Here is a 13074-nt window from a genome sequence, read left to right as displayed (position 1 = left end):
ATGCTGCTTAATGGGCCTGACAGCTGCCTGTCAGGCCCATTAAGCTGCTCCCACCCTCCATCCCTGTCCTATCCTGCTACCTCTTTAACCCACCCCCCATCCCAAACACATCCCACTCCTCACCCCTGTGTGTTGCTGCCAAGAGCATCCCTCAGTCACAGCTCTGCTTGGTACTGTCTGGACTGCTACATAGACTTTTTACCTAACAGTCCTGAGAAAACTCCTCTGCAGCCCAGCTGTTGTTGGTGGAGTAATACAGAATACTAACTACAAAAGGAACATGTTAAATAGTAAGTGTGGACAAAATACTGTCCAGTCTGCATTTCCGACCATTTGTGTCAAAGGCATAGGGTTTGTTATGTATTTTAGAAGTGATGGGACAAAATTATGGTCGTGCTTCTTGCATTGATCCAAAAATAACGTGGAAATTCTGGTTTGTGACTCCTCTCCATCTTCAATGCATCTGCCTTGGCGCTTAGAGTGGATGGGAATTATCTGACCATCAAAATATTTGTTATCACAAATGAGTGTATGGATGTTTTTGCAATTTGAATTTAGAATATTGGTTGACAGCCCTACTGTCCAGGCATAATGTGAAATACATTTAAAGATACCAAAAATTTGCATTTCTGTCAAATGGTAGTCCAACATTGAGACCTTGTAATAGATGATGTATTTGCATGTTTATTAAAAAGTGCACTCTCCTCCACTACCCCTAAAATAGCAAATAGAAATGGAAATACACATTTATAAGATGTTATAAGATTTTACATAATCAAATTTCCATTGTTTCTTGGAGGCTAGAAACACTTCCTTCCATACAGGCAATGAAAAGATCCCTTCCAGCCACACTTCAAGTGGCCATTTCAGTGTCAGTGTTTGAATCTGCTGCAGTGTTTGTCTTAATGATATCTGTCAGTATTTGTTGGTGATGCTCAAGTTAGCAAATATCAACCTGAGCCAATCATGGCTCAATTAAGTGTGTCATTGTTCCAATATGTATGATGGGTCCACCCTGTCAGCAAGTAAAAGTGCAGTGCTGGTAATACAAGCCACATTTTTCATTCTGATGAAGTAAATTCTCATCATTACCCAGGTACTCTGAACATAATACACAGCATCTGTGAATCAGAAACCTTTCCAAAGCTGATTTGTTTTGTCATTGTCATTGCTTTAGCTTCGTTTCAGGATCTTGGCACAGTTTCCACACATAGAAGTAGAAGAGATACAACGTGACAAAAGGATAGTCCCACGTCTTGTCTTGTTTGAGCAGTTAAAGGTAGTGACACATTCTGACAGTGTTCCCGACCTATGCTCCACCACAGCTGGAGCTAATAGCTTCCTTCCCTTCAGTGTGGTTTACAGGCGTGGAGTTAACCTTGGGGTCAACATAAATGTGGTTTCTGGTTTGAATATACATACTGTCAGTCCCTGAGACAACCTCTGGAATTTTTTGTACATAAGGCCATCTGGTTTGTCTGCAGGCTGCAGTTAGCAATGTTGTCAATCTTTTGTTTTTGGGTGTCTACAAGAAAGTGTTAACGTACTTTAATATTCAAAAACACTTCCACCACTTGCCGTATTTCTACTCACGTCTGAAACGCTCTGTTTTAGTGTCTGTCTCTGTAAGGCCTCCATCCTTAAAAGCCCAGTCTACTCTGATTGGTCAGTTTCCACAGGGCTGAGCAGGCTCTGGCCACCGACCTCTGCATCAGCCCTGCCCATTTTTACAACCAGCGAATCACTGTAACTGAGTGAATGTCACATTAATAACTGCTTCTAAACCATAAAATTCACAGCTTTACATGTTTGAGCAGGAATCTGAGAGAAATGAACAACATCAACAATCAGAATTACTGGTCTTCCTCAGGTACATACTGCTCATTTCTGTCTCTGTCACATTGTGTTAGCTTAGTGTTTATGCTTAAATAAACTCTCATACACTCTGTTTTACATTACAGGTACATTTCTGAGAGGTGATCTACAGAGACCAGTGAAGTAGACAGAGAGAGATACAGAGGTAACGTGTTAGCATGTAACGTTACCTATAGTATAGTAACTGATGAAACACTTCCAGTAATTATGAGAATGTGGGGACTGAAAGTACAATATGAAACAAATAGAAGGTGTGACAGATTAGTTAAGTAATTATTTCTGGTAACAACACAGCCAATAAATGTACAAAGGATATCGCAGTAATAGCATTGTGATTACTGTATCCACAGGTTTGTCTGTGAACACCGTAAATGCATCAGACCAGTGACAGTTACCATAATGAGGCAGAAATTTGCCTGGAATAGACTTTATCCTGAACCATGTCAACATAAATGAAGGTGGAATAACTGATCTTACAAAGTAATTTGTCTATGTACTTGAAAAACTTCTGAGATGAGAAGTCATGTTACATTAAAGCCATAACTTCATAACACATGTCAAACAGGCAGATAAGCACAAACTGAGGCACCATAGATTTGACTCAGACAAAGACCATCCAGCTCACTCAATGAACTCCTCTCCTCTGTTGTCTCTGTGCTGCTATTTACATTGTGAATTGTAATTAAACCTGCTCTAAAGTTTCAGGCCACTTCAAATGTAACACATTTTAACTTCTGTAGTGTTACCTTGAATCTTTTCCTGCATAATAAAAATTAAATGAAACTGAGGACTGAACTGGCTCACTGAGTGATTTGGGTCTTTTCACAAGACAGGTTTTAACTTGGCAGACAGTTATTGCCATGTTTATGCTTCATAATGTTTGTCAAAGCTGCAGATTGTCTGTTTGATGCCCAAAATACTGTAGAGCATACTATATAATTTATACTGTGAGTCACTATTTGCTGCTTGTAGTAAAGGATTACAAAAACACTTCTGACTTTTTCATAGTCAGGATTTGAAATGGACCAATCAAATAAGAGTTTCATAAATGCTTTGTGAAAGAACATGAAGTATTTCTCAAATAACACTTGACCCCCCTTAAAAATAAAGCACTTTTTGGAAATAGAAATTGGGTATATATAATGCACAAAGGAGCAAAGCCGTAACTTTAATGTGAACTGTCCAGATCACATCCTGCATCAGTCTGAAGGGTTTCTGAGATACTGAAGTATCAGCTGGCCCTCGAGCTCTCAGGTCACAGTGGACATCCTGACATGTCCTGTGGATGGTCCATGAGACTTCCTGATGCTGCTGGCCTCTGCATTGTCCTCAGGTCATCATTTGACTGAGGCACAGCACCTGTGGAGCAATAACTTCCTCCTCCGATGGTTTCTCATACTGTGAGGAGAGTCTAATGGGTCCAGGAACGCCTCACCCAGGTTCATCGGCTCACTCTGTCAAAATGGCAGATTCAGTGTTACTTTCATTATATTATATTATTAGGTTTGTCAGGGACAGCCATGTAGGCCTACACATTAAGAGAAATCTGGTCTTGAATGAAGGAGAAGCATGTAGGCGTGTGGTGATCACTGTATGATCACAGAGGAAACCAGAATGGCAGAACAGAATGTGTGAAGTGACCAGCACATCTCATAATTACTGAATTCTTGAGTCCTTGTTTGAGTCTGACATGCTGTTTAATCCATTTCTGGGTGATCTGACCTTCATTTTTAATTTTTCCTCTGTCACTGGTTTTCTATAAGAATCACTTCCACACAGAATTTTTTTTTAGTTTTTTTTACATTTTCATTTTCTGTTTGAATGATGATTAAGTCACATAAATCAAGCTCTTTATGTAGAACCATAGGATGACACTGTGGGAGGCCTCAGTGGTGATGTCTCCACATCACTTAAGACAGAGTTAACAGACAGACATCACATGTCTGTTAACTCTGTCAAAGCTATGACAGAGTCTGCAGTCTCCATGACATCAACCCATAGGTTTCTCAAGAGCCAGTGTAAAGCTCCTGGACAGTGGCTCCAGCATCGCTGTTTTGGCAGTGCCTGACCTCATCTAACTCCCAGCTAATGCAAAAATGGCCGAAGAGGTGGAGCTGAGGCAGGCTGAATGAAGCCTGGTTGCTGAAACCTCACATCCAACTGTCGAAGTGGTTATGTCCATAATTATGCATAACTTCAAGCCTAAGCATAATTTAAGTGAGTGAATTTTCTGAAAATTCACTTCCTGTACCATTATCATGAACAGGGATATTTGTTTTTTATTGTTTTGATTTTTGTTTTTTTTAACCAGGCAGCAAACATATTTATTTCTGCTGTAAAGTTGGGCACTTTAACACGGGGGATTAATATGGGCCACCTGAGGACTGTGAGCTTTACGAACTAATAATAGGTATTTTCATTATTTATGATATCTCATCCATCCATTTTCTATACCGCCTATCCCTTTGGGGGTTGCGGGGGGGCTGGAGCCTATCCCAGCTGTCAACGGGCGAGAGGCGGGGTACACCCTGAACCGGTTGCCAGTCGATCGCAGGGCAACACACAAGACAAACAACCATTCACGCTCACACTCACACCTAGGGGCAATTTTTATCCACCAATTAACCTAATGAGCATGTTTTTGGTCTGTGGGAGGAAGCCACACATGCACGGGAAGAACATGCAAACTTCACACAGAAAGGCCCCGCCCAGGAATCAAACCGGCAACCTTCTTGCTGTGAGGCACGCGCACTACCTGCTGCCCCACCATGCTGCGCCACCATGCTGCATGATATCTCATATGTTAGTTAATTAATCTACAGAATAATTTGGGTTCAGGTTAATTCATAAGGAGTTGCAGCTTTAATATGACAGCGTGTTTCTTATCTAATGTCAGTCACATCAGTAAAGAGAAAAAGTACTACTACTTTTGTAGTTTTGTTCAAACCATCTTTTCTGAACCATGCTTATATTTTCAGTTCCACAGCCTTTGTATGCATTTTCATTTTTTGTCTTAGTTAGCGTCAATGTCCCTTTTGTATTTAGAACACGTCCCTTGGCTTGCCAACACATGGGGCTGATGGGACCTCATCTGGAAAATGGAATATCAGCCTGACAGTGTTGTCCATGCTGGAAGTTATAGCTAGTATGTTCACTGCCTCCAGAGGTGTCTGTGTGGAGAGACTGCCCTCAGAGCTTCCAAACCACCTGCAAAAATTCAACATGTATGACTTTAAGTGGGTAGTGTGAAGTGTTTTTTAATTCTCCTTCAAATTTTGTCTCTGTATCTCCATCTACAGTGTTCTCGTCCAGGCAGCAGCATTTGTCAGTAACTGTCTCTGTGTGAAAAAGGCGGGTCCTCCCCCCTGTCCGTCAACCCTGTAGGAGGGCAGTAAGCCCTGAGACCCTGGCCCAGCCCAACAGAAGCCCCCCTACCACCAACTCCCCTGGTCATCACCCCACCCTCTACATAGCTTCTAACACCCAAACACACCTCGACAGCCCACTCCCACAGCGCTCCTCCCCTCTCCTTTCACAGCTCCCCCACCTCTCCACATGCATGGCATTCACGGTGCATACCTAGGCTGCTAATACCAACCTGCCACTCCAATCAAAGGATCACAACTGTTGTCGTTTCTTCTCTTTTCTTCTGCTAGAAAACAATGTGTGCTGGATGGAGGCAGGGGCAAAGGAGTGTGTGTGTGTGTGTGTGTGTGTGTGTGTGTGTGTGTGTGTGTGTGTGTGTGTGTGTGTGTGTGTGTGTGTGTGTGTGTGTGTGTGTGTGTGTGTGTGTGCGTGCGCTGCTATGTGACAGCAAATAGAATCATTTTTTTAACAACATTTAAATTTGTCATGATAAACAGTTTCCTCAGAGAAGAACAGACTGTGGTTGCAGTGTTTTTGTCCTACTGTCCCTGTCTTTGTATTATTTTTGTATAGTAGTTTATGAAACTCATCCTGCTCCCAGAGTGATAGACAAGCCCACCACTGCGTATTCTGTCTCCTCAGCAGACATCTGAGTGCCACCACTGAAGTACATGTTTGTTGTGCGTTCATCCTTGCACTTTGAGGGAAAGAAACTCTTCCATGATGACATAAAGACAATCTTTTCCCTTGTAACAGTAAGCATGAATAAATATTTGAATACAAGTCAATATATGGTTATATGAAGTTTGAAGCTGTTAGTGGTGAAGGAATGTTTCTGTCAGTGTCCTTCTGTCAGTAATTTTACGTCTGCTCAGAATCAATTCATTCCATGTTTATATAATTTTAAATTGAATATAAACAAGGCATTTGGAAATGTCACCTTGGGCTGTCTAAACGAAGAAAATAATTGACAAATGAATCAATAATGAAAGCGATGTGCCGAAGCACAAGTAAAAACTACCACACACAAACTTCTGCAAAGGAGAAATTCAGTCAACAGCCAAGAGAGTAAAGTAGACACAGCCAGTCCACGTGATATTGTTAATCAGTTGTTGGTGATGGTTTATTTGTTGGTGGTAAATGAGGCTGTGTGGTAGTTGACACCTGTGTCTGTTTTTATAGCCACTGTGTGGCTATCATCAACATATCATATTTGATTTTGTTTGCGGCATGCTGTGAGTTGAAGTGCCAGCTATGCTGACAGCTGTGATATCCTGAGTGATATACTGTATTTGCCATTGTCTGAATGACATCATTTTCACTAAGTATGAGCTGCCTGAAATGTGAACAATAAGGTCCAAATGATGGTGTATTTATTCTGCTGTTGTCATTCACACAGTTCCACAGGTTTAAATACTCTTTGTAAGACATTTCATTTCCCTATCTGTCTGTCTCCTCTTGTCCCTCTCTATGTGCAGCTCCTTTGTGACAGGCACTGCGTGCTGTGAGACCTACTCCCCTCTTCGCATCTGGGATGTTGAGCGGTAAGTGATGAAGCCACTCTTACATGCTACAGCATTGCTGTATATTGCAACACAAACAAATGTTTTGTGTTAGACTGCTCAGATGTTTTTTCACCCCACATGCTTCTGCAAGCACGCGCTGAAATCCTGCTGAATGATACATCATAGTCTTTTTTTTATTCCTTGCAGTAATTCTCTTTGCAAAGCTACTTTTTCCTTTTTTAACTGGCAGCAAGCAGTACACAGCAAATGGAAATGCAAAATTAAGTTGTTAATTGCATGAGATGGCCTACAATGATCAAATTAGATATGGCAGGAAATTCCATGCAGAATTACATTCTGAGGTAAGGTAATTATCAGACCCTGAACTGTTTCACATTAAGCAAGTTTAAGCCAGCTGTTCATAAAGAATGGAGCACAGATATGAGTATACGACTACAGTTGTGGATGCTTGGGTGGTGAAAGTAACAGCTAAGGCAATGGAGGAAAAGTTGCAACATGTCGTTTGCTTACGGAAGCCGATCTAACTAAGCTCACAGGTAAAATGAATCAGATACGCCAATTGATGGGCAGTGGTGATGATACTATCTTAACAGTGATTCAAAACAAATGAATGGTGAATTTCAAGAGGATGTTTGAATAGTTCTGTGAATTGCTTACCAGTCTTAAAGGGATACTTCAACAAATTTCTGATGAAGAAATCAACAAAGAGCAAGCTAACTGGTTTGAACCCACGGCTGATCCCTTTAAGTATTTTGCAGAGAGGACTAAGGCCTAGATAAGCCAAACTACTTGGCTAGGTTTTTGAAAAAAAAAAAAAAGAAAGAAAGGAAAAAAACAACTACTACTAGTTTAGTACTACTACTAAAACTACTTGGTTTGGTATCGGAAAACATTGTTCCATCCCACCATCATCCATTTGTTGACTTTCTTGCTCTTTATAATACCGCTGCTGCAACTACTAAGCCACAGGCACAGACTTTAGAAGGCATTGCTGAAATGCTAATTTAGCAGCAAAGACTAGCTGCTCTTCCCCCTCAGAACATTAAGGGAGACCTCCTAGAATATCGGCTGTTCATCAGGGCATTCAAACATGGAGTAGAGGATAAGACAGAGTGCAGCAAAGAATTGCCCTTTAAGGAGCAATACACCAACAGACAGCCCAGGGAGTTGATACCTACCTCCATTTGGAACACAAGCATGACTATTTTAACATGGCCCTGAACAGGCTTATCATCGATGGGAAAGCTTTTATTCAGCCTTTGTGTCACAGGATGCTGTAATGCTATGACTGATGTGACATGCATGGAAGAGTTAGACAATGTCAGCTAACATGCTTGCTATCATTGCCAAGCTTCTGTGCAAGCTTATGCAAAGGTGTAGGTGTGTGGTACGTGGTATTCAGGAAAGAGGAAAGTTCAGTGACCTTTGGAGTTTGTCAACAGACAAGCAACAGAAGAACTGCAGCCACTGTTTGGTAACATAAAGGACTTTAAAGGACAAGCTAAAGGGCAGGTGGATTGGCTGCACAGGAGAAGTGGTTACATGAGTGGCTTCACCGCGGCTGCTGGTATTGCCAATACTCAAGCAGTAACTCCCAAGTCGAAGCCAGGAAGTGAGTTCACTATCAGCCAAGTCTGGGCATTTTCTGAAACCTGTCTCTTCTGTCAGGGTGGAGATCATGCTATAGATCATGGTGATTAAGATTAAGATGCTTTGTGGGTTCAGGTAAAACTACTTGTGGAGAAACAAGTGCTGAGAACATAGAGCATATCTTAGCAATCATTCCAGTTCAAGCCAAGAGAAATAAGGGCCAGAATGTGAAAAGGACTTACACTCTCCTCGACCCTGGCAGTATTGCCTGCTTCTGTACTGAGGAGCTAAAGAAAGAGCACAACCTCACACGCAGAAGGGCACATATCTTACTGACAACCGTGGGGAAGAAAAGGATCATTAGCAGTCACACGGTGTCCGGCTTGAAAGTGAGCACCTTAGACTACAACAATTTTCCAGGTCTCCAAAATACATACACCCAGAAGACCATTCATCCAACTACAGATAACATTCCTTTAAAAGAGGATGTTGACAAGTGGCCTCAGTTGCAGGTGTTACTCCCGAAGATGGATACAGAGATAGGACTCCTCATTGGAACTAATGTGCCCCCAGGCTGTGGGACCCTAGGACATCATTGCCAGTGAAGATAACAGTCCATATGATGTAAGAACAGGGCTTGGCTGGACCATCAGTGGACCTCTCCAGTAAGACACTGGCATCTGCGCAACAGACAGGCTGAAAGAGGTTTCAGCAACCGTATATCAGTTGACTGGATGAACTCTAGAGTCAGCAGTTTGAGAGTGTTAGTAAGATGAGAAGCTGTAGATGTCCAGAGAAGATCTTCAGTTCCTTGACATAGCTTCACAGTTAGCTAGACTTTTAGATGGACATTGCAGCATCACCCTGTCACTGAGGAACAAGAACATCAGGCAACATCAGTCAGGAAATGTACGAGTACAAGATGGTTGTGGAATCTGCAGAGGACAGAAGAGATCATTGGACTGCTACTACATAGATGACTGTATTAGAGCAGTTCACTCATAATAAGTGGCAGTGTTGTTGTATCCCACCTTGTGGAAAGGGCAGATTCAAACTTTCCACATGGATAAGCAACAGCAGGGTTGTGCTGTCTGCTATCCTGGAAGAGGAGAGGGCAACAGATGTTAAAGACCTTCACCTGGATCGGATGCCATAGAGACGGGATGCCATATTTCCCATAGAGAGAGCTTTGGGACTTCACTGGTGTACCCAGTCCCATAGCTTCTGCGCTTTTTTGATGGGAAAGACTTTATAGACTCCACTTAAGCCCATGACAATCCGTCACGTGGAGCTCAACGCAGCCATTATAACTGCCTGTATTGACAAGGTGTTGAGATCAGAACTGCACCTGCAACTCAAGAGTCATTATTCTGGTCAGACTGGTCAGTGCTGCTGTGCTTAAATCTAGAAGCAACAGAACATATAGACTCTGCACTGTCATCGCTAAGTGAGTACAGACCATCTTGTAGACACATCAAGGTGACTCAAAGCAGGGAAATTCGTCCAAAGCCACACTTGGTTACAGGGGCTAAACTTTCTCTCCAAACCTAAGGAAGACTGGCCAGAGAACCCAGACCACCATGGGGACCTAACCATGGAAGACCCAGGGGTAAGAAATGCCATGGTCAGTGCTAACACAGCTGAAGATCAAAGGGATGCAGTACTGGACTTAATGCAGTATTTCTCTTCCTTCGGATCCACCTTAGGAAGGGAGTCACTTGGATGGTTAGGATTAAGGTTAAGAGCACTCTGCTGTGAAAAATGGACTATATACAAGAACTCAAACGATAGACACGAGGATCTGGAAAATGAGGACTGAAACATTCAAGATTGTGACACCCCCCCACCCCCACCCCACCCGTTGTCCATGTTTTGTTTTGTTTTTTGGATTATTGTCTTTTGTGTCAGTGTTGTTCTTTCACTGTTTGTTAAATGAAAACAACAATAAAAACTAAAATGAAAAAAAGAGCACTCTGTAATAAGACGAAAGAGCTGATTGTTACTCAGTCTCTACCTGAGGTTGATAAGGAGATGAGGAACTTCAAGACAGGCCTCTTGGTGAGAACCTGGGTCACAGCTGTTGCAATCATGTGTTCTCCAAGTTGCAAATCATGGATTTGCAAAATCGTGGATCCCTGGCACCAACTCGGCAATAAAGGAGAATCCTATCCAAGTGCTGTGGGTGTCGACACTCACATGGAGCTGCAGTGCAGATGACCAACCTACCTTGAGACAGAGTCCTGCCAGACAAGCCTCTGTTTACTAACGCTGAAGTGGACATCAGCCCCTTCAAAGTAAAAAATGGGGGAAGTTAGGTGAAAAGGCATGGGGTCATCTTACGTGCCTGGCAGTATACTTACAGGTAGCATCTTCATTCAGTACAGACTCCTTCTTAGAAGGCTAGCTAGAAGAGGTCAGGGGAAATCCTCTGCTCAGACAATGGAACAAACTTTGTTGGAGCTGAGTGGAATTACTCCAAGATCAAGAACACTCTACCTGAGAGTGGCATTCAGTGGATGTCTAATCATCCCACTGGCTCCCACCACAGAGCAGTCTGAGAGAGATTTCTCAAGTCTGTAAGGAAGATCCTGAGTGCCACCCTGAAGCTACAGACACTTGACAAGGTGGGCCGTGCTATGTGAGGTAGAAGCCATCATCAACAGTTGGCCTCTACTGATGGCTTCCAGGGATCTAAATGATCTGGAGGTGCTTACACCTAATCACCTCTTGCAACAACAAGCCATATCCATCTCCAGGCCTGTTCAATAAGCAGGATATCTTTGCATAAAGGAGGTGGGATCAGATCCAGTATATTGTAGACACGTGCTACAAGCAATGGACAAGAGAATATCTACCACCACTGCAAGACCGCCACAACTTTACCATTAGAGACATTGGTCATTGACGACTCAGCACCATGCAAGTCCTGAATCATGGGAAAGGCCACCCAGACAATCCCAGATAAGTCTGGACTGGTACATCAGGTCCAGATCAAGACCAAGACAGAAAATATAATACCTTCAGGCTATTTCTTGTAATATGTATTGTGAAAATTAATCATATCAAAAATCTTTATTGCTAATTTTTAAGATTTATGTTAACAAAATGAAATCTAAATCTAATCTAAATCCGTATAAGATCTTATGGTGCATGCTCTGTTTTAAGCAAGTCCTATAAGCACATGCATACTGAATGAAGTAAATATTTTGCAGGCTGTATGAAAGAATTAAAGAGACTCTTCTATGAAGGTCGTATGAAAGAGAAAGAGAGTTAGGCTATTGAGCAAGTATACGCATACACCATTATTACTTGCCCCTCACAAAATTTTAAAACCAAACCTAAGCTTTTGCTCTCACTGTCTCATCTTGCTGGTTTCTTTGTAGGGTGACCACCCTCCTCTTTCTTGTCCTCTTCCTCCTCTTTCATTTTGTCATTTAGACCTCACCTTGTCACAATACTCTCAGCATTAGCACTCATGCTTCTCGTCTTTTGTTAGAGAGTGCTTCTCTGTCTCTCTATAGGTGCATGTGCATTCATATATGTATGTACAAGGCCATCACAGGGGATGTGCGAGGCCCTGTGCGAACTTCAAATGCGAGGCCCTGCTCTTTGACATGGATGCGCAATTGCACACGAATAACAGTCACACGGACACAGCTATTCTGGTTCTACTGCACGCATAATCTCGCTGCAATACGTTTTCATCAAGTAGAATAATACAGCATAATCATACTCATAGTCTCAGCTGTGACTTTTTGCTATTTATTTCAAAGGGGCGGGGGGGTCAACTGTGCAACGAGTGGATTTACATCAAGTCAGCTCAGTCACATTTTTGGCATCTTGACATTTTAAAGAACTAGGTTAGGACAGTTTTCATTCATGATATGCGTTCATTTTCATTACAACTATACACAACATTTACTGCACTGTACCTCTAACAAATGAGACGGACTCACTATGCATAAATTGCACAGAAATTGATCATGTCAGAGTCACTTTCCTTGCCTTCTTGGCAGCAAACTCAACAATAAGATCTTTAAAATCCAGTCTGGATACAATGTCCTTTTCAACTGATAGCAGGACAAGCCCACACAGTCTGTCCTGTGACGTCGAGGTGCGCAAATAGTTTTTAATTAGTTTCAACTTTGAAAAGCTTCGCTCGCCCGATGCCACCGTTACTGGAAAAGTCAATAGGATCCTGAGCGCAGTCTCACAGTTGGAGAAAGTTCCTTCAATCCCTTTGAGGTATCGAAGCGTTTTAAGTGCTGTAGTTGTTCCCTTTGGGATTATCTCTCGAAGTATCCTCATCTCCGCGAAGAGGTCCAGTGCATCCTGAGATTCGGACGTGCTCAGACGTGCTTCCGTGAGGCCTAATGACATAGTGACAATGAAAAACCTGCTTGATTTGTTGGATTTGTTTTTTATTTATTTGTTTGTTTTTAATGGTACCTTGACAGAGACAGACAAAATCATATATAACTAATATATTTATTTTAAAAAAAAGCAGGATTGCAGGCACGAGGCCCCCTAGTGGCACGAGGCCCAGTGCGGTTGCACAGTTTGAACAGTTCATGCGATGGCTCTGTGTATGTACTATGTACTATGGTTTCAGTGTTTTCACCCCTAATTAAAGATTAAATAAAGATTGTGGACCCCAGTTCTACTGCGTCCATTACATCACAGTTTCAGCAGACTGTGATTATCAGTTATGTTCCAC

At 42.2% G+C, this 13074-nt stretch overlaps 1 protein-coding gene across 1 annotated transcript in view; it reads left to right on the top strand.

The window, feature by feature from the left end:
- The window catches only part of fbxw4 (F-box and WD repeat domain containing 4), a 58002-nt gene that overhangs the window by 31760 nt on the left and 13168 nt on the right, over nucleotides 1-13074 (top strand). The window contains exon 6 of the mRNA XM_070977496.1: nucleotides 6720-6785. Within this exon, the coding sequence (XP_070833597.1) occupies nucleotides 6720-6785 (66 nt within the window). The remainder of the gene's footprint in view (nucleotides 1-6719; nucleotides 6786-13074) is intronic.

Source organism: Chaetodon trifascialis, chromosome 13 (assembly GCF_039877785.1).
Source record: "Chaetodon trifascialis isolate fChaTrf1 chromosome 13, fChaTrf1.hap1, whole genome shotgun sequence".
In the NCBI taxonomy this organism is placed as follows: Eukaryota; Metazoa; Chordata; class Actinopteri; order Chaetodontiformes; family Chaetodontidae; genus Chaetodon; species Chaetodon trifascialis.
The sequence above is the reverse complement of the archived record's forward strand: the minus strand, read 5'-3'. Positions and strand labels throughout refer to the sequence as shown.